The 21,713-nt window shown below is 45.5% G+C and overlaps 1 protein-coding gene across 12 annotated transcripts in view; it reads left to right on the top strand.

The window, feature by feature from the left end:
* The first annotated feature begins 2,940 nt into the window (after positions 1-2,940).
* ASCC2 (activating signal cointegrator 1 complex subunit 2) overlaps positions 2,941-21,713 on the top strand; it is a 41,753-nt gene continuing 22,980 nt past the window's right edge. For 3 of the 12 annotated variants that reach the window (XM_025985910.2, XM_025985911.2, XM_025985909.2), the window contains exons 1-6: positions 3,037-3,153; positions 7,674-7,771; positions 13,438-13,596; positions 13,982-14,152; positions 15,773-15,902; positions 20,795-20,862. In XM_025985910.2, the coding sequence (XP_025841695.1) occupies positions 7,691-7,771; positions 13,438-13,596; positions 13,982-14,152; positions 15,773-15,902; positions 20,795-20,862 (609 nt within the window). In that variant the 5' untranslated portion in view covers positions 3,037-3,153; positions 7,674-7,690. Of the gene's footprint in view, positions 3,154-7,673; positions 7,772-13,437; positions 13,597-13,981; positions 14,153-15,772; positions 15,903-20,794; positions 20,863-21,713 lie in introns of all 12 variants that reach the window. The other 9 variants (XM_072723187.1, XM_072723188.1, XM_025985913.2 and 6 more) reach the window with 5 other exon arrangements.

Here is a 21,713-nt window from a genome sequence, read left to right as displayed (position 1 = left end):
CTGTTAAAATGGCTTTTAAACTTAATTTCATTTGGACATATGTTAGCCGAGACAAAGATACCTCCTTTGGAAGTTAACATTCCTTATTAATCTCTTCTGGCAAAGAAGAGAAAACAGAGATAAAGGAAATACAAGAGTTAATACTCCAAATGATATGGAGTCTCCCTTCCTCTCCAATAAATTTCTTGAGCACCTATCATATGCCTGGTACTGTCTATGTTATCTCTTTAAACCTCCTAATGAGCATGAAGTGGGTATTAATGACCCCTTTTGACAGTTGAGGAAACTGAAACACATTTGGAGAAATTAGTTGTCTTATTGACTATTGGTCTTTTTATAGTTCTGCTATTTAGCTCCAAAACCTTAGTGATATTAATACCCATGCGGAAAAATAAAACCCATGCATACATTTTTGCCAGAAGTCTTACTTTAAGTTTTCTCTGTGCCAAAGGCTGCTACTCATGATTTCCTTCCAACCAAACACCAAGATACATATTATATTTCCTGGGTGCCCAATGTGTGTGATGCCAAAGGGAAAAAACGTGGAGTTTCTGGCATCTTCTCTGCCCCTTCTGTTACCAGAGCAAAGTGGGGCTGCTCTTTGGTGAGTTATAGACAGAGACTACATCAGGTGGAGTTGGAGTTGCCATACGCGTCATCTTTAGAGTCATTTTTATTTGTACAAATAAGGAGATTATGAGGAATAACTTCCAAAGCCCTGGCTCTCCAAACAAGGGAAACAGGCCCTTTAATAAAGGTTTGGGTTGAATATTCAAAGGGGATTTCAACATTACAGTGAGGCTGAGATAGGGACGCCTGGGTGGCTCAGCATCTGCCATTGGCTCAGGGCAGTGATCTGGGAGTCCTGGGATTGAGTCCCATGTGTGGCTCCCTGCATGGAGCCTGCTTCTCCCTCTGCCTATATCTCTGCCTCTCTCTCTTTCTGTGTCTCTCATGAATAAATAAATAAAATCTTAAAAAAAATTTTTTTTTAATGAGGCAGAGATAATTGTTGGTCACTTCTGGCACTTTCTGATTCATCTCTGTGGGGATCTTCCTCAAATGTTTCTTTTCCACTCTGGCAGTTTGTTAGTTTTGTTTGTTTGTTTGTTTGTTTTGTTTGTTTCTAAAAAGTTAAGGTTGACAGCTAGTCAGAAGCTGCCAGGAGTTTAGTTCTGAAAAGGTAAGATTGACAGGGAAGCAGAAGCTTCTACTAGAAATTTCCTGAGTTCCCGGGGACAGGTTGGTGACACTTTCATATCAGTAGATGATCAGCTTTGCCTGAAAAATGACAGCAGTTAAAGGAAGCACCCACTGTTTTGACACAGCCTGCAGCATTTGGCCACTCGAAATTCCCAAACTTGTTTAATGGAACTTGGGTAAGCCTTTGGTCAGGAGGTTATGAGGGCAAGCTCTGGAGCTAGACAAAGCTGGGTTCAAATTCCATCAACTTACAAGTTTGTGACACTGGCTTGGTCTCTAAGCCTCTCTATAAAATGGTATAACAATTATTTCTATCTCTTATAATTCTTTTTTTTGAAGATCTTATTTTTAAGTAATCTCTACACCCAAGATGGGCCTCAAACTTAAGACCCCAAGATCAAGAGTCACATGCTCTATCAACTGAGCAAGGCATGCACCTTTAATAATAATAATTATTATTATTTTTAATTTTAGAGGGTGGCAGCAGAGAGAGACACACAGATTCTGGACTGAGTGTGAAGCCATACATCACACTCAATCTCAATGCTGAGATCATGACTTGAGCCAAAAAGTAAGAGTTGGATGCTTAACTGACTGCACCACACAGGTGCCCCACCCTTTGTAATTCTATTTCTTTTTAAAGATTTATTTATTTATTTATTTATTTATTTATTTATTTATGAGAGAGAGAGCATGTCTGTACACCCACATGAGTTGGGGGAGGAGCTGAGGGAGAGGGAGAAGCAGACTCCCTGCTGATCAGGGTGCCTGACAGTGGCCTGAGATCATGACCTGAGCTGAAGGCAGAGGCTTAACCAACTAAGCCACCCAGGCATCCTGGTAGTAGTGGTGATTTTTTAATCCTTATTATGTGCCAGGCATTGTGCCGAAACCAGGGTTGTGTACTTTTAACTAGCTTTCTGTGGTGATTCTCTCTCTTTTTTTTTTTTTTTTAAGATTTTATTTATTTATTCATGAGAGACCGAGAGAGAGGCAGAGACAGAGACAGAGGGAGAAGCAGGCTACATGCCGGGAGCCCGATATGGGACTCTACCCAGGGTCTCCAGGATCACACCCTGGGCTGAAGGCGGCACTAAACCCCTGAGCCACCCAGACTGCCCTCTGTGATGATTCTGATGCACAGCCAGATTGGGAATACCAGCCCTATGCCACCTAAGACATTCTCTGGAAAATTTGCATTTTGCTTTTAAGATATCTGTACCACAGCCTTCTTAATTTAAAAGAAAAAAAACAAAACAGAACCTTTTTGTATTGCATACACAGAGAAATGTGCTCAACCCATAAGTGTACAATTTGATGACTTTTGCAAATTGAACACATCTATGTAGCTACCCCAAGATAAAGACATGGAATGTCCCAGTCTCACTTGCGGCCCCTTCCAGTCACCAGCCCCAGGGGACCACCCTTCTAACTCTATCACCACTCACAAGTTTCGCCAGTTCCAGAACCTCCTATAAGCAAAATTGTAGTCTGTTCTACTTTGCTTTCTTTTGTTCAACATCATGTTCATGCTTTCGATTTGTTAAAACTACTCTTCTGGATTAAATGTGTAAAAGGATGATTGAGAAGGTTAGGAAAGAGATAGAAGCCTGAGACCCTGAGAGACCAGGTACAAGAACACTTGGATTTTTCCAAGAGGTGGAATCTCTTGGTAGACTGGATGGGGCAGGGGGCGTGGTCACAATCGGCCTATTTCTTGTGGGGGCGGAGTCTTAAGCCTAGAGGCGTGGCCAAGGGCCCCGCTTCCCGGCGGCAGTTCGTACGGGGGGCGGGGCCGGGCCGAAGCTTCCTGTCTGCGCCTGCGGAATCGCCGTTTGACCCCGGAAGTGCCGGCCCACTGGGAGCTGTCACCGTGGACCGCGGCAGCGGCGGCGGCGGCGGCAGCGGCGGTGGTGGCGGCGGCACAGAGCCGGTAGTGGAGCCGCCGAGGTGAGTGCGTGGCTGGGCCCTGCCGAATAGGGGGCATCGGGCCTGGGACGAGACGTGGCCATGCCTCAGGCTGCCACGGGCCTCACTGCCTGCCTGGCGGGGCCGAGACTGACGCTGCCGGAGGGGCCATGAGTCGCCCCTGAGGCCAGGCCTCTAGAGCGTGGAGTCACGGGTTCGAGGCTTAGCCCCAGAGTAACCTTGGATGAGTCACAGCCCTCTATCCTCACTCCAAGTTTCAGTTTCTTTACAGTTCATTCATTCATTCAACAAATATATGTCCATCACCTCCTGCGTGTTAGGAACAGATTTAGGCACTGGGGAGACTAACAGCAAGACAGACAAGGCACCTTCCCTCATGGAGCATCCAGTCCAGTGGGAGGAGACAGTCAACGACAAACTAAGGCACAAGATAATCAAAGATAGACAGTAACTGCAGAGTGAATACCTTAGATTGGGTGGTCTGGGAAGTTCTCTGAGGAAAGGAATATTGAATTGAGACCAGAGAAGGGTGATGACAATCAGAGAAATCGAGGCAGCAGTAGCGCAGGCCTTAACCATAATTAGTGCTTGCATCAAGCTCACTTTCTAAAATAAAGCTCTTTTCTAAGTTTTGGCTTCGGTTGCCCTGCTTGGCGTGAAGGATGTAGTGGTGGGCACAGATGTCATCACCAGTAATATCCTTTTCCTTTTGGAATTTAAAGTCTCATCTTTGCCTAGTTAATTTCTACCCATACTTTAGATGAAAATTCGGATCTTCCTTGACACGCTCCCTCCCTCAAGTCCGTTCTGTCTGTTACATGCAGTCATAGCCTGATGGGCCTGACCTGCATAGCTTACATCATGATATTTTACTAGTTTTTATGGCTGTTTGATTCATATCTATCTTTCCCATAAAGACTAAATTCGTGAAGGGCAAGACCAAGTTTGTTCTTTGCCTACTTTGGTATTCTCCAGCTTCAGTGCCTGGCACATAATAGGTGTTCAGAAACTTTTTGAATGGATAAGTGAAACTATTAACATGGTCTTTTCTCTTTAGGGGTTCATAGACCGTCTCTCTGCCACCAACTTACTGTCTTTTCTTATTCTATCTCTTCTCTACTTAAATGACTCCTCCCTCACTGCCTTTAGATGAAAGGCCAACATCTTTAGCATCACAGTGGAGGCTCCTTTTTAAATGTCTTTATCTTTCTATTCAACCTCACCTCTCTACTTTGATCATCCCCTTCCTGACCTTGTATTTTCAGCCATATCAAATGCCCCTTCCTTTAAAGCCACTGGTTCTGAGCCTGTGTTCACACTTGCTCTTTGCTTGAAATGCCTCCCCCGCCTCCATCTTTTCCTCCCATCCTTCAACAACCAGGTTATGGGTCACCTTCTTGGTGACATCCTCTCTTTCTCTGATGTGCTTGTTTTGGAAATTTCTTGTTCCAGCTTTGATCACACTGAATCATAGTCATTTACATGCCCAGGACCCAGAATGTATTCAGTCAGCTTTTGCTGAGTAAATGAAATCCAAAGTGGTCTGCCTATGGCTGGGACTTGTAATCACAAGTAAACTTTATTGAGTGCTTGTTACGTGCCAGCTACTGTGTTGAACATTTACCATTGGTTACTTCTCAAACCCAGTTTTACAGATGAGGAAATCAAGGCTTAGAGAGTTTAAGGAACTATCTCCAGGTCTCAAACATGGGTAGGAAAAGGTGGAGCCAGGAAATGAACCCAGGCTGCAGAACTATAAAGCTCTCTTTTAACCACACCAGCCTGAGTCTGAACTGCTTTTATAGGCACTGGCTTGTAGGAAATGATTTCTTCTGAAATCAGGTGCTGTCTCTACCTGTCTAGGCCTGGCCTCTAGGGCCTAAAAGTTAAAGGGTGAAGAGCCACCACCTACTATGGCTCTTTCCCTAATCTCGATCCCTACATTGGACGCTCCCATGACCATCTTTGAAAGGTGAACATGGAAAGAACCGAGCCTGTGAGTCATTTAGATTTCTGGACTGGCGAGCAGACTCCTGGTGTTTCCAGCTGCCGTCCCAGCATCACTGGGGGGTTAGGAAGGAAGTATTTTTAGTCTTTTCAGCACAAGAGTTCCCGGTGCCAAGGCAAAAGGGCCGGGCTTCAGTTTCAACTTGGTCACTAATGTATCTGCCTTGAGCAAATCAGAGCCCTTCTTTGGACATCTGAGCATAATAATCCTTGTTGTCTGTAACTGGGTTGTGAGAGGCTTGCAAGATAGTAACTTGATGAGAAATAATGTCTGTGCAACATGTATACATTTTGCAAAGCTGAAAAGTGAAAGCTCATCCAAGCCCCTTTCATTACTTCACACCTTATGATTTTTTTGAGGCCACCACATCACACCACACTCACGTGTGCAGGGACCTCATAAACCCACTGAGATCCTAGAGCTGGAACAGGCCTTGAGGACTAAACAGAATAGTCCTCTTTTACATCCTTTTAGAATGGATATCTTCAGTCTTTTTTTTTTTTTTTTAACATTTTATTTATTTGACAGAGAGAGAAAGAGAGCACACAAGCAGGAGCTGCAGGCAGAGGGAGAGGAAGAAGCAGACTCCCCGCTAAGCAAGGAGCCTGACACAGGGCTGATCCCAGGACCCTGGGATCCTGACATGGGCTAAAGGCAGACGCTTAGCTGACTGAGCCACCCAGATGTCCCTCTTCACGGTCTTTAAAACAGCCCATGAACTAAGGTTCTTTGAGTACCAAGCTGTTCCTACCTCCTTACCTTTGTTCCTACTGTTTCCTCTGCCTGGGGCACTCTCCTTTGTGGCTAATCTCCACTATCAAGACTCAATTCAGACTCTCCTGATCATTTTGGCTCCCCAGAAATCCTTTCCTGACAACACTCCCTGCAAGCTCAGCTACACTAGGCTCAGTACAGCGAAGGGTTAAGAGACCCCCAGCTTCACCAACTACTAACTGAGTTCTAGGGCTAGTTTCTTTTCTTCTGAATCTCTATTTCCTCATTGATAAAATGAAGATAAAAATAGACCTAACCATTGAGTTGTCCTAAGCATTAGTATATGCAAAGTGAGTTAATGCTGAGAAAAGCCCTGGGGAAAGCACCAACACAGGATAAGCATGTTGCTGTTACTGCCATTATCATTGTAATTATTGGGCTGGAAACTCCTGTGGGGCGACCCTGTGTTATCACTGTGTCTAAATAACACCAGGTCCTGGCCTGATATCTGAGATATCCTGTAACTCATAGCTGACCGTGCCCTTCAGCTCATCTGTGAGGTTCTCAGGAGGTGATGGATGGTGTCCTTATTCCAGCCTCAGTATATCTTTATGTTGTCATGGAGACTGGCTGGCCTTATATGGCATGTCTTCTAAGGGGCCTAATTCACTTCCATTCCATGATTCAGCCAATATGCACATCCCTTCTGTGGGGCAGGCCGAGTAGAGTTATGGAAAGAACGCTGGATGGGAGAGGACAAGAGATGTGGCATCTGCCACTCACTGACTCTGAGGTGGGTTTGGGCCTCTACTGAAAAGAGCTCACACTCGGGGCGCCTGAGTGGCTCAGTGGTTGAGCCATCTGGCTTTGGTTCAGGTTGTGATCCCGGGGTCCTGGGATCGAGTCCCGCATGGGATTCGCCACAGGGGGCCTGCTTCTCCCTCTGCCTAGGTCTCTGCCTCTCTCTCTGTGTCTCTCATGACTAAATAAATAAAATCTTTAAAAGGAAAAAAGACACGAGCTCACACTGGCAGCTTCCTGTGAATTCTGTCATCCTCTCTGGTCCTTCTATTAATCTACATCCTTCTTCCCTGAAGCCTAGAGAAGTAAAATTTTAAAACCCCTTGGGATGCCTGGGTGGCTCAGTGGTTGAGCATCTGTTTGGGTCAGGGCATGATCCCCGAGTCATGGGATCAAGTCCTGCATCAGGATCCGTGCATGGAGCCTGCTTCTCCCTCTGTGTGTCTGCCTCTCTTTCTGTGTCTATAATGAATAAATAAGTAAAATCTTAAAAAAAAAATTTTTTAAACCCTCTGTGAGGAAAGGCCCATCCTTCCATTCCTCAAAAGACTGCAGATATGCTTAGAATTATAAGAAAAGTCCTTATATATTCAGTCAGTCATCAAACAGTTGATGAGACCAACTCTGTTACCAGGCCTGTGCTGGTCATGGAAAAGACAGCAAGAGGATAGCCCAGGCACTGTCTTCACAGAGCTTACATGCCAAGCGGGGCACAGAGCTGGACACATAATAAAGATTATCTAGGTACTTTTAGCCAGTCCTTCAGACAGGGTTGGAATATATCAGGAGTCACCTGGGGAGTGTTTTCCTTCCTCAGCTGAGAGCTTTTGCTCGAGGCAGAAAAGTCACCTCAGTGTGGATTAGTGGGTGCAAGAACCAGGCCTTCGAGGTTCATCAGGAGCCTCCTGAGGCCAGAGTGTGAAGCTTCTCTCCTGGCTCTGGGATCAGTTCCAGAGCAGGCCCCTGCCACCAGGAGCCTATGTGTCTGCTCTCTTCTTCCCATCCATATTCCTTTCAGGAGGGTCACACAGCACAATGCCAGCTCTGCCCTTGGACCAACTCCAGATCACCCACACGGACCTGAAGACAGGAAAACTGAGGACTTCACCAGCGCTGGTGAGCCAGTTACCTTGAGGCTGCTCAGCCTGATGTTACCTCTTGCAACTTCAGAAGCGAAAAGCGCATTCCTCCTCTATCTGTTCCAAGAATGACCCGAGGGCCACAGTCAGTAATTCAGTAGCAAGGACACTACCAGATCCTTCCAGGCCCAGTGCAGAAGTTTCCTTTCTGAGCGGCAGCTTGAATTTGAGTAGTACTTTCCATGTTGCCACTCCACACCTTCCCCCCAGAGCATTTCATTTTGAATTAAGAGTCTGATGGCGGTTGTGACTCAACTCGAGCTGGCCTAGAAAAGGATCCAGTCCAAAGCCGGGCTTGGGGATTTGACCCTGCGGGAAGTGTTCAGGTTTCAAGTAGGCCTTTTTCAGAGCTATCTCACCTGCTATCCACACTTCAGGGGGAACACCAGTTTCAGAGGTCAGGTTGTCTTTTATCATCATGGGCTAAGAAGCGCCACCTGCCGCATACCAACTCTGCAGGGCTTGGGAGACTGAAAAATAAGGAGGCCGTGAGCGTGCCGATTACCAGCTGCAGAGTGAGATTAGGCCTGCGGAGAGGTGCCAGGCTGCCGAAGGAGACAGACGTGGGGACTGGAGTCCCCACACGCCCTTACTGTTTTCCCAAGAATATGAGCTTACTTGACAGGGTGGGAGGAAGTATTTTCTAGGGGGGCTTGAGTAGAGTCGTGGGAAACAAGAGCTTGGTGTTTTATTTCCTGCTCTCTGGATGGCTTCTTATTACTTCCTAACTATTCTCTGATAATAGGACTTAACATTTATAGAGCACTTGCTCTGGGCCAAACCTTTCTAAACACATCACCTGGATTATCTCATGTTAAGCTCTGTGAGTAGGTATTTTGATTGTCCCCATTTTACAGATGAGGAAACTGGAAGTTAAAGGTCACAGAACTAGGAAATTAGGGGAGCCAGGATGGGAACCCAGCTAGACTGACCCTAGGTCTCATACCCTTAACTGCTATAAACCCTGTGGCATTTTGTTTTGTTTTAATAACCTTTTTATGTGAGGAGGGTATTTATCAGAAAATCTTTATCTGTTCTGCCCAATGTGGTAGCCACCCACCGTAGTCACCATAGTCATTCACCACATGTAGGGATTGCACACTTGAAATGCGGATAGTTTAAGGAACTGCATTTTTTATTTAATTTCAGTTCATTTAAATTAAAACAACCCATGTGGTGAGTGCCTACTGTATTTGGCAGCAAAGATACAGAAGAGTTCCATTAACGCAGAAAGTTCTGTTGGGCTGGTGGAGACTGACTTCCTTAAGTGGTTGACTCTGATTTTCTACCTCAGTCCTTCCCCATTTGTTTGTTTATTTATTTAAGATTTTATTTATTTATTCATGAGAGGCACAGAGAGAGCCAGAGACATAGGCAGAGGGAGAACCAAGCTCCTCGAGGGGAACCCAATATGGAACTCGATCCAGGGACTTCAGGACCACGCCCTGAGTCAAAGGCAGACAGATGCTCAACCACTGAGCCACCCAGGTGTCCCTATTTATTTATTTTAAAATTCATTTGAGAGAGAGTGTACACAGCAGGGGGAGCAGCAGAGGAAGAGGGAGAGGCAGACTCCCCGCTGATCAGAGAGCCCAACATTTGGCTTGATCCCGGGACCTGGAGATCATGACCTGAGCCAAAGGCAGACGGTTAACAATCTGAGCCACCCAGGCACTCCATTCCCCATGTATTTAATATCTGGGTTGCTAGGCTGTGGGCTCCATGAGGACAGGAACCTGGTCCCTTCCCTTCATTCTCATTTCCCAGTGCTAGCTGCATTTCTTTCAGAAAATATTCAGTAAATGAGTCAAGGACTCCAGCCAGGCCTTGTGCCAGACACTGGAACTAAGAGAAAAAAAGACATGGTTCCTGGCCTTCAGAAGTCTGTGGACTAAGAAAAGCAGACCAGGGGATCCCTGGGTAGCTCAGCAGTTTAGCACCTGCCTTTGGCCCAGGGCGCAATCCTGGAGTCCCGGGATCAAATCCCGCATCAGGCTTCCGGCATGGAGCCTGCTTCTCCCTCTGCCTGTGTCTCTGCCTCTCTCTCCCTCTCTATCATGAATGAATAAATAAAACCTTAAAAAAAAAAAAAAAAGCAGACCAGTCATTTCTCTACAGATAGGGTTGTGGTAGAAGGGGCTACATGACTGCAGAGCCCAAGCCACTGATCCAAACTGAAGGGGTTTATGGGGCAGGGAGGGCTTGAGGGTAGTGGGAGGGTATGTGCAGCTAGGGAAGCCTTCCTGAAGGAGGAGGATCCTAAACTGGGTTTTGAAGGGGGAATAAACAATAGCCTTGCAGAGCAATCAAAGGATGAACCTGGCAGGAGGACCCAAGTATATTATCCTGGAGTCTTGAGAGAGCCCGACTCCTCCCTCAACCACCAGTCACTTGGGGTGGAAGCAGTAGCATTGAGTTAAGGAGCACAAGCTTTGTGTTAAATTTCATACATACTTAGCCATGTTATTAGAACATAGTAAGTGCTCAGTAATGATGATGATGACAGCAGTGACAGTAGCAGACGGTTCGAATGGGGAGTAGGGTGGGAAGAGAATGAGTGGAGGGAGATAGCTGCCTGATGAAGGAGTGGTCTTGTTGAGATTTGTACCCGTTGTATATTTGTCTCTTTAGTCCCAACTTAGGACAGGGAGATCTTTAGCCGAGGGACAGCCACCACGCTGCCTTTGCAGGGTGATAGGTGGAGCTAATGTTTATCGAGTAGCTAACTGTACACAGTACACACTTGGTGCTATTGAAAGTACAAAAGAAAGAAAGCCTTGGGCAAGAATGAGTGAAAGAGCTCTTGAGGAAGACAAGACTCATAAAAGTGGAACATGTGGAAAACAGTGCAAAATGGTTTCTTATCAAGATCAGAACAGAGTTTGGTGGGCAGAGACTGTCCAGGAAGCTTCACAGAGCAAGTGGGACCTGAGCCAGGCTCGGCGGGTAGAAGATACAGTTGGGGCCTGCTACCCTCTGCCCTGAAATCTCCCATGGTCCCTGTTACCTGCAGAATAAAGTCCCCACTCTTGAGTTTGGCATTGAAGGCCCTTCAAAGAACTTGGCTCTTCATTATCCACATTGATGCTTTGTCTAGGCAGCAAATGTATACAGAGAGTCTGCTTGAGGCCAGACACTGTTCTAGGGACTGGGAATGCTGTGGCGAGCAAGGCCCATACTGCTTCCGGAGACCTACAAGCTAGTAGGGGAGACAGAGAAGGCAGGCCCTTCCTTTTTATATAACTTTACTGGGGCATGATTGAAAGATAATAAACTGCACATACTGAAAGTATACAGTTGGGTTGGTGTTGACATTAGTATGCACCCAATCGTCATAATCAAGATAATGAACATTTCTGTCATGTCCCAAAGAGTTTCCTTGTGCCCATCTGTGATCCATCCTTTCTTTTCTCCCCATGTGCAGCAGCCACGGATCTGAAAGTACTTTTAATGCAGTTCAACAGGCGCTATGGTTAGGGAAGCACACAGTGCAGGTGTTGGAGGAGTCCAGGTGAACCCCTAACCTAGTCAGGGGTGGGAGTTGGGGAGACTTCCTGGAGGAGGTGAGGTCAGAACTGGGATCAGAAGGCTAAGCAGCAAGACCAGGATAGCATGTGAGGACTGTAGATCATTCATCAGGTCTGCAGGCTGAGCTTTGGTTCAGATCCTGCCTCAGTTGCCTCCTTAGCCCTGTGACCTTAGTAAAATTCCTGAAGCTTACTGATTCTTTGTTTCCTCCTCTGTAAAATGGGGAGAACACTACTTCCCTTTTGAAAAATTGAAGATAAAAAAGAAAGAGGCTGTGGGACATGCCTAGTCAGCAGCCGGCCAGGACAGGTCCTTGTTAAGAGGTGGCTTTTATCATCACCATTCCAGTGTTCTCTTCCTCCACATCTTTTTCCCACCACCCAGTGCAATCTGGGCCCTTTGTTTTTCGTAGCCCATTTTTATGCCTCCATAAAATACCATTTCTTCCGTAAAGAAAATCCTTCTCATTTTCCAAGGCCCAGCTTAGATGTCCTCCATGTGCAGATAATCACCTTTTGTACTCTCTCGGTCCCTCTGCCAGGTTTGAGCTGTCCTTTCTCTGTTTTGTGCTCACTTGATGGCTTAGATGTGCATCTCCACATCTGGAGCATAGGCTCTGTGAACATGCAGATGTTTTCTTCACGTGCTTCACCGTACCTGGCACAATAGTGCCGGTAAATGTTTGTAGGAATGCAAGGAAGGTAGAATCTCAGGGTGTCTGTGTCTGTCTGTCTGTCTGTCTGTCAGAGGAGTAGGAGGCGATGAGTAGCCCTGCTTGAGAAGTGACCTAAGAGATGAGGTGTCAACAGATGGAAGGGAGGTCAGAAACCAAGGAGACGAATTTAGATCCTAAAGAGAAGTTTTGAACTTGTTTCAGCCAGCAGGATTCCCTTTTTCAAAAAGTTTGTACCTGGAAGCCCACTGTATAAATTCTGGTATCCATGGGAGGGGTCCCAAAGGATATGAGAGGGGTCCCATATCACCCATATGATAGGGGCCCCCGAGGAATCCTTGCAGGACTCAAAGACTCCACAGTCTGAAAACTTGCACCAGGCAATAGGGAAGCATAGAGGGTCCTCGAGGAAACTGATCAATCAGTCATGATTTTCCCTGTCCCCCTGAACTGACAGACCCTGAAGTGGGTGGATTGTGGTTGATAACCACCGAGACGTTGCCGGGCCTTCCTCCTATTACCACTTCCCCTGGAGAAAGCAGCCCTTATGTAGTCAGAGGAAAATAGCTCATCTCTTCTTTATGGTAAACAAAGTAAGGTTTGTTTATGACAAGGTAAAGGTTGGGAGAGAGAACTTGTGATTCTAAGCTGAGACCTGCAATTATTTGATTAGTATCTTTTCTTTAAAAGAAAAAAGTTACCAAGGTGTTTTTTTTTTTTCCTGATTCTAAGAAGGAAACAACATGATACATACATATAGTATGGTACTATTTATGTAAGAAAGATGAAAACAGATCTAAAATACCTTCTATGGGTATATATTTGCCTGTAAAAACCTAGAAAAGGTCTGCAAGGACACTCATTTGATGGTGAGTGGTCGGTCACCCCTGGGAGGACATGAGGACTGGGAGTGTGGTCCCAGGAGACTCACCTTCTCTGCAGGGTTTAAGTTTTGAAAGAAAAGATGTGCATGTCTCCCTTGTATTATTACAAAATAGCTTAAAAAGTAATACATGTATATTTTTTTAATTGGAAAATATATTCGTGTCATAATCACCCCCCACCAAAGATAACCACTGTTAGCTTTGTTATGTTGACCGCCCGTCGCCAGTTTTTTTTTTTTTAACTGGTGTTAAAAATATATACTTCTTTAAAAATCCCCAAACTGGTTGTATTAAATAGGTTTATATCCTGCTTTCTCTTCCCTTGACCTTTCCCCATGTCATTAAATATCCTCCAAAACACGTGGTTTTTAATGCCTGCCTGGTGTTCCCTGGATGCAACCAAGCCCCCTTTGTTAGAGACACTTGGTTCTTTATGCTTAAAAACTCCTTGGAGGGTCACCGGTTGGAACAGCCAAGTGTTGTCATTGCTGTGGGTTGGCAAATGGGCCCTCGCTGACTAACCTCTGCCACGTTAACACGTGGTTTTTGGATCCGTAGCACCCCGAGCAGAAGGCAGACCGGTATTTTGTGTTATACAAACCGCCCCCTAAAGACAACATTCCCGCCCTAGTGGAGGAGTACCTGGAACGCGCCACCTTCGTAGCCAATGACCTCGACTGGCTCCTGGCCTTGCCTCACGATAAATTCTGGTGCCAGGTAACATTCTATCAAAATTAACACTAAGACAAAGCACATAACATGCTGTTGGTTGGTTGCTGTTATTGTTTCCCCCCCCCCCCCCCCCCCCCCCCCCAGGAGATGCTTTTTTCCTTACTTCTTACACTGGATCCTTAACAGCAAATTGTGGTTTGGATTGCTCTGTCTTGTATCACGATCTTAATGATGTTTACACAACGCCTTCCAACGTGTCGTTTTTAGAAACTTGTGTTTAGCCTTCGGCTCATTCATACCTCCTTAGTCCCTTGGGGTTGGAGTGTTTTCCTTAGGCCAGGGCTGGTAGGCTATGAGCCCCTGCACAGTCCACCCACAAGCCCCTGGGCCTCAGTGACAAATCCTCGCTCTGATCTGTTGTCTGCCATAGGTTATCTTCGATGAAACCCTACAGAAGTGCCTGGACTCCTATCTGCGCTATGTCCCCCGAAAGTTTGATGAGTGGGTGGCCCCAGCCCCTGAGGTTGTTGACATGCAGAAACGCCTCCATCGAAGTGTTTTCCTCACTTTTCTCCGCATGTCCACTCACAAGGAATCCAAAGTAAGCCTTTGATCCCACAGGGCGCTACCCAACACCCAGCACCTCTGTGCCAGATTTTCCTGCGCCTGAGAAGGAAGGCCCTGAAAGTATCGTGTTTCTTCTTTGTCTCTCCTCTGCCTTTATTCCCACCTTTGAGGAAGAAATCTGTGGGTGCCCCTCCCCTTATCTGTGAATTCACTGGGTCTGTGTTACGTCCAGTGTTTTCATCAATGGGAGCAGAGGGCCCTTTGCCAGTTGACGTGTGACTGTGCCTTTTTTCATGCGTCAGAGGGTGAAAACAGTGATTCTGATTTGTTAAAGGAACTTTTATGTGCTTTTTAAAAACCTTTACTTTTTCCCCTCCAGGTTTTAAAAATAACACTGTCTCTAAACAACTCAAACAGTACAGAAATATTTTGTAGATAGTGAATGTCACCTACAAAATCCCTTTCTCCAAAAAAACCCCACCATTATGGTGCATGTTCCTTCAGGGAATTTTTTTTCTTTCAATATACTTGTGTGTGTTTGTGTGTGTATGTGCGCACACATTGATTTTTATAATAGGATCTTGCTTTTTTTTTAACTTTTGAAGTTTGGAAACTTTGAAATATATACAAATATATACCAAAATATATTTTTATAATAAGATCTTGCTTTTTAAATTTTTAAAAAAGATTTTATTTATTTATTCATGAGAGAGAGGCAGAGACATAGGCAGAGGGAGAAGTAGGCCCCATACAGGGAGCCCGATGTGGTACTCAATCCCGGGTCTCCAGGATCACGCCCTGGGCCAAACCGCTGAGCCACCCAGGCGTTCCTACTTGCCTTTTAAAAAACTTTTGTAGTATGGAAATTTTCAAATATATACAAAAGCATAATGAACCCCATGTATCCATTACTCAGTTTCAACAATTGTCAATATTTTGCCAGTTCTATTTTCTTTTTTCCCCTGAGTTTTCTTTTTTTTTTTCCCTAGAGTATTTTATTTTATTTTATTTTTTCCTGGAGTTTTTTTATTTGTTTTTGTTTTTGTTTTTTTGAGGGGGAGAGAGAGCAAGTGTGCAAGTGGGTAGGGCAGGGAAGTAAGAGGGAAAGGGAGAGAAAGAATCTTACACAGATTCCACACTCAGCACAGAGCCCAAGGGGGGCTTGATCTCAACCTTGAGATCATGACCTGAGCCAAAAATCAAGAGTCAGATGCTTAATCGACTAAGCCACCCAGGCACCCCTTTCCTGGAGTATTTTATAGCAATTCCAAACATCATGATAATTTACTCATAGATATTTTATTGTTATTTTTATTTTTTAAAGTAAGCTCTATGCCCAATGTGGGGCTTGAACTCACGACCCCAAGATCAAGAATTGCATGTTCTGACTGAGCCAGCCAAGTACCCCAATGCATAAATATTCTAGAATGAATGCTCAACCAACTATTTTATAGTGTATTTTTGCTTCTTTTTACATTAAAATGAAGAATAGCTATTGCCCCAGGTCAATATATGAGGCTCAGATATGTTCATAGTGTGGATGGACCTTCATTTATTAGCCAGTCTCCCATTATTTCTTGCGTGTTTGCTATTACTTTACCAAGAGTACACTTTCATAAAGTTTCTCATCCTCCCTCCTTGCACTGTTCCTTAGGATCACTTCATTTCCCCCTCTGCATTTGGAGAAATCCTCTACAATAACTTCCTGTTTGACATCCCGAAGATCCTGGACCTCTGTGTGCTCTTTGGAAAAGGCAACTCACCATTGCTCCAGAAGATGATAGGTATGTGGAGCACATGGCCTGAGGGGCTGCACAGAGATGGCCCCCACATGCCAAACTAGAGCACCTAGATGAGTGCAGGAGGATTCAGAACTGCAGTGGCAGCCAGGGGTTGGGTATGACTTTGCAGATGTATGTGTGTCAACTCTGAAAGACACAACTGGCTGGCCATGGAGAAGTGGAGACAACACTGTACTACACACTCCCTCAAGGATCTTGGTATTAGGCCACATGTCAAACAGTTGAAGGAGTGGAGAGATTTGCCTTAGCTATGAGTATAGGAATAGCAGTGATTGCTAACCTTTAGGTAAGTGCCCACTGGAGGCCAGGCATTCTGTTGAGCTCTTTGTATGTGATCTTTTTTTTTTTTTTTTTAAGATTTTATTTATTCATGAGAGACATAGAGAAAGAGGCAGAGGGAGAAGCAGACTCCCTGCAGGGAGCCTGATGTGGTACTTAATGCCAAGACCCCAGGATCACAACCTGAGCCAAAGGCAGACACCCAACCACTGAGCCACCCTGGTGCCCCCCTTGTATGTGATCTTAATTGATCCTCACAGCAGCCCTGTGATGAGACTCCTGTAATCCTCCCTTTTTACAGACAAGGAAACTGAGGTTCAAATGTAAGGGACTTGCTTGGGAGCCCATGATTAATAATAAGTGGCCAAGCTGGGATTTATGTCACATAGGCCTGACTCTTCCTCTTTGTCACTCCCTGCCTCAGGGATAATGGGGTTGCCTCAAAAGTGTCACGGTTTGCATTGTTGCTAAGGACAGTTGGAGACCCAAGTTCAGAGAGGATTCTTTTAGGTTGTGAAAGGAGTGACTTCAGCAGTTGGATCTCATCAGGAGGCAGCAGGCTGGAGGGTTCCATCAGAGCCTGAAGCTTGGTTGAGATGCTGCAGAGGGAATAGTGCCCCAGCAAATTCCTCGCTGAATCATGGCTGATGGCATTGGGCTGGACATGGAGACAGGACACCACCGTCAGCCCTCCTCACCCTAAGATTATAGGATATAGTCTTCCAAATGCCCAATTACAAAACTAAGTTTTCTCTTGAAATGGTTTCCTTCTGGGGATCCCTGGGTGCCTCAGCGGTTTAGCGCCTGCCTTTGGCCCAGGGCACGATCCTGGAGTCCCGGGATCGAGTCCCACGTCAGGCTCCCAGCATGGAGCCTGCTTCTCCCTCCTCCTGTGTCTCTGCCTCTCTCTCTCTCTCTCTTTCTCTCTCTCTCTCTCTCTATGTCTATCATAAATAAATAAATAAATAAATCTTAAAAAAAAAAAGATTTAAGAAATGGTTTCCTTCTTTCCTTCCTCCTAATAATAAAGGTGATAATAAAGGGAATATATGTTAATTTAGAAAGTTTGGGAAGAATATAAAGCGTAAAGAAGTGGAAAAGCGATTACCAAATTCCTGTGCCCAGAGACAATCATTTGGTGATTATTTCCTTACAGTCTTTTCTCTGTGTATTTTTCAAAAACATGTCAGGCCGTAACATGAAATTTCATATCCATCCTTTTCATTGGAACAGCATCTGGTTTCTCATTCAAATCTTTTTCCTTGATCATCAGTTCATTTCTTTTACTTCCCAGAGAAAGACTCTTCATAATGTTACTATAGACTGAGGGCATGGAGTGAGTGAGCAAACTGGGCATGATTAGTTAGAGAAACAGTTATTAGGCCAGTTTGATTAGAGCAGAGCATTCCAGGAGGGCAGCAGCAGAAGATGGGAAGGGGCAGCTGGGGCCAGATTGGGGAGGGCTCTGTGCCAGCCATTAGTACTTGGGGGAGTAGTATCGGTCGTTGGCTCAGAAGGTAGGCTCTGCCAATTCACACCCCAGCTCTACTCCTGACTGTGTCACTTGGTCCAAGTCAGTTAGCCGCCCACAGCCTCAGTTTTTGCATCTGAAGAATGGGAAGACTAATGCCTTATGTAACTTATAGGATGATTGTGAGGGTTAGCACAGTGCCTGGCTCCTTATAAGTGCCTGGTGACTGAGCTCTTACTGTGATGCGGCCACGGGAGCTACTAGGAGGAGCTATCTGGTGTCAAGGTTAATTTGGCAGCTTGCCAGTGGGAAGGGTGGTGACAGGAGACCGAGTAGGAGGCCAGTGCTTCAGTGTGGTTTTTAAGGTGAGAGTCTGGTTGGGCTGAAGAAGACATCCTGGAGGTAGAATAAAGCAGGGCTTGGGAAGGTCAGCTGGAGGGAGAAGTCAATAATTCTGGAGAAAACTGGTGTGGGGTGCAGGAAAGGGGCCTTTTGGGCTGGGGGTGGGTTGCAAGTGGAGGCATAGTCTGTTTAGATCTGTAGGGTGTGAGAAGCTGTGCAGATTCAGGGGGAGAGGACTTTTGGCTGCAGTTCCAGGAAGGCAAGGGTGGAGTGAGAAAACTCCTAATCTTTTGAATTACTCACTTCTTTGAGAATCAAATGAAAGCTTCTCCCCAGAAAAACATACCCCCTTACAGATTTTGAGGTGTTTTTAGAATGTTTTTATTCCCAGATTGGGAACCCTTAATTGGCTTATTTAGGACAGTCCATTCTTTGTCTTTTAGAGGGTGATAAATAGAAAAGAAGGCAGGACAGGCATGTGGAGCCCCTTCATTGTGTGTGTATTGGGGTGTATGTGTTGAGGGGGGTGTGGAGGACAGGTTTGCAGACAGACAGACACAGACACATGCATGCAGGTGCGCACACACACACACACACACACACAGCAGCTCTCTTTCCAACCCTTGAGCAGAAGGCACAAGGGGCAGTCTCTACTGTCTCTACCCCAGAAGCTCTTGAGCAAAGCAAATCAGCTGTAGTAGAAATAAAGGCTTACTTCTCTTAAAAAAAAAAAAAAAAGATTAGCTGTAGTAAGAGTGTTGACAAGGGAGAGAAGGAGGAAACAAGGGGACTGGCTGATCATCCTTTGGCCAGAAGCCCAGTCCTTACCTGGCACCCACCTCCCTCCCCAACCTTCTTGCACAAACACACCTAGCTTTTTTTTTACCCTCAAGATTGGCATTCTGAGTCAGTAAGTGTAATTTTGTAAGTGGGGTCTTTGAGTGAGCCACTTTGTGAAAGCAGGAGGACACCAGGCCTTGGCCCCATTGAGGACTGCTCCAATCTCTTTGGTAATACCTTCCATTCACCCTGGGTTTCTGAACTGCTTTAGTCTCGGAGGGATGCCACTGTTGTCTCTTACTTCTTAATTGTTTCTTTAAGAGATCGAAAGTCAGATCTTCACCATCACCGGATCAGATAAAGGAGAGGGAAGGGTCAGTTGTGAAACGTTATCTGTTTTGATGCTTATAAAACATCCCTGTTATTCAGGCATAGGCCCTAGAAGGATTATGAAAGAGTGTCCTACTCTGGGCCAGGTGGTTGGGGCATAGTGGGGTCTACCATATGGCACTGGGGGGAGACCTGCTCCTGATGCCTGAGTCAGGAGGCACTACCTGGAGAAGGTGACACCTGCCTTATGGTGAATGTATCTCTGGGAAGTCACTCCTTCCCATAGAAGGAGGAGACGGCTTGTTCTTTGAGGTTGAGGAGGTACAAGAGAGTAATGCAGGCACAAGAAATGGGGAGAGGGTGGCTGGAAATGCCATCGGGCCAGATCTCACATAATCCTCAGTGCTGTGGCCAGGAGTTCAGACTTGACCTTGAGGATACCATCAGATGGGAGGGTTTTCTGAGAAAGAACAGAGGTTGGTGGGGAGACAGCTCAGTTCTTCCTTGCTGTCAAGAGTAGGAGGTGGGCACAGATGGTCAGGGAGTACCTACACAGGTTGAGGGATCAGCACTCATCTGTAGGTGGGATGCACTGAGCAAGCTCATGCTGGTAAAACTCAGCTTTCTGGAATCAAGGAACGAAGTAGCATCCAAGAAAGTGTTTACAGAAAATCCAGCTACATAGTGATTTGCTTACTCACTCAGTCCCATCTGGCCTTTGACCTCATTGATTTTCAAATCCTCTGGGATGGGGCAAGGGCTACAGCATTTTCATTAAGGAAACCGAGGACAGACCTGCCCAAAGATAAAAGATGCTTAGAATTCAGCACAGCCTGACAGTCAGCCAGCATTAGATGTTAGGATTATGGTGGGCTGAAGAACCCTGGCCTCTTCTTAAGGGTGTTGGTATTTTGCATCATCATGTCTCCTGGCTAGCTATGATTTTCCCTTCCTCCCTCGCCATTTCGGCAGCCGGAACACTTGGTTTCTGTTCCAGTGACCATATGCTCTAACCTACGCACTCACAACAGCAGCAGTGCTTAGAGGTAGTAGACAGTCGGAAGGAGCTTTGTTTTATAGGAACAATTGCAAATGTGTGGTAAACCTGTCTCTAGGTCTCTCCCAGACCTCTCCTCTTGGAGGAAGATGGATTAGCATGGCTAGTGTATTCAAAAGCAGAGGGTAAGAAAATTTCCAGACAAATTTCTCCCTAGAGTCACCTCACATTATTAGAGGCGTGGCCTGGCAAGAATCCTGGATTGTAGCATCCAGGTTTCTTGAGCAAAGAGATCATATCTCCTGATTTTCCTGGATGACTAATACCCACTTGCAAAGCCAATGCTGTTATACAAGGCACAGTGCCCAAGTGTGATCACTCCCTGGGGACATCAGGATGAGCTGGTTTGACCAGGGCTGGCCTTTTATGTAATTCGTTACGCAGAGGTGTTTAAAAGGTTAAATTGTACTGAATAAAGTCCCTCCCTCATGCTGGGGAAGTTTCTAGGCTGGGCCAAAGCTCTGTGCCAGCAGGGCCTGGGGCCAGGACTGCTCTAGTGCAGACGGGCTTAGGAAAGGGAAGAAAGGTCACAGAACATGCTGGCAACCATTTGTAATGTGTCCTCCCCTCCCTCACCCTCTTTTCCCAATTCCTGCCTTTCTCTTCTCTTTTCAGGAAACATCTTTACCCAGCAGCCAAGTTACTATAATGACCTGGATGAAACCATGCCCACCATCCTTCAGGTACCAGCTCTCAGTCTTGCCCAGATCCCCTCCCTAACCTGATGGTATATCCCTGGACTTTCCTGGAAGAGCCCCAAGAAACATTTACCCACCACCCCTCTCCAGTCCTATCCCTAGACAATCTCTGCATCATGCCCCACAGTGCACCCTTTCAAATTTGCCCCTTTCCCTGCTTGAACAAAACTAAAATCTAAAGGCTATCTAGCACTTATACTAAAAGAGCTTAAATTGTGTGCACTTTGCCAACAGCCATAACCTCTATGGACACCCTTCCAAGAGACCTGTGTTTCTCAAATGAGAGCTTTAAAGTTCTATAAAACTGTTTTATAAAATAATGTTCATTGTAGAAAATTTGGAAAATATAAAGAAAAAAAAACAGAAAGAGGAAAATTAACCCATAATTCCAGTGCCAGGAGATTCCACTATTCACGATAACGTTTAGGACAGTTATGTGCTAGCATACTTAAAAGATGGCGCAGTGAGTTAAAGACTTGCATGATATTACAATGGGCTGTTTTCTCCTCACTGTTTTTTTTTTTTTTTTTTTTTTTTTAAGATTTTATTTATTTACTCATGAGAGACACAGAGAGAAGCAGAGACATAGGGAGAGGGAGAAGCAGGCTTCATGCCGGGAGCCCGATGTGGGACTCGATCCCAGGACACCAGGCACTAAACCACTGAGCCACCCAGGCATCCCTTCTCCTCACTTTTGATTTGTCTTTGATTTCAATATATTTCCATAAATCACCATCTGCAGAGGATCCAAAAATATATATTATTGAATGTGTATCTTAAATAATCATCACCACACACTTGCCCAACATATCCACCCATTCAGATAATTTCTACAG

Source organism: Vulpes vulpes, chromosome 10, assembly GCF_048418805.1.
Source record: "Vulpes vulpes isolate BD-2025 chromosome 10, VulVul3, whole genome shotgun sequence".
Lineage (NCBI taxonomy): Eukaryota > Metazoa > Chordata > Mammalia > Carnivora > Canidae > Vulpes > Vulpes vulpes.
This window is presented reverse-complemented; position numbering and strand designations above follow the sequence as displayed.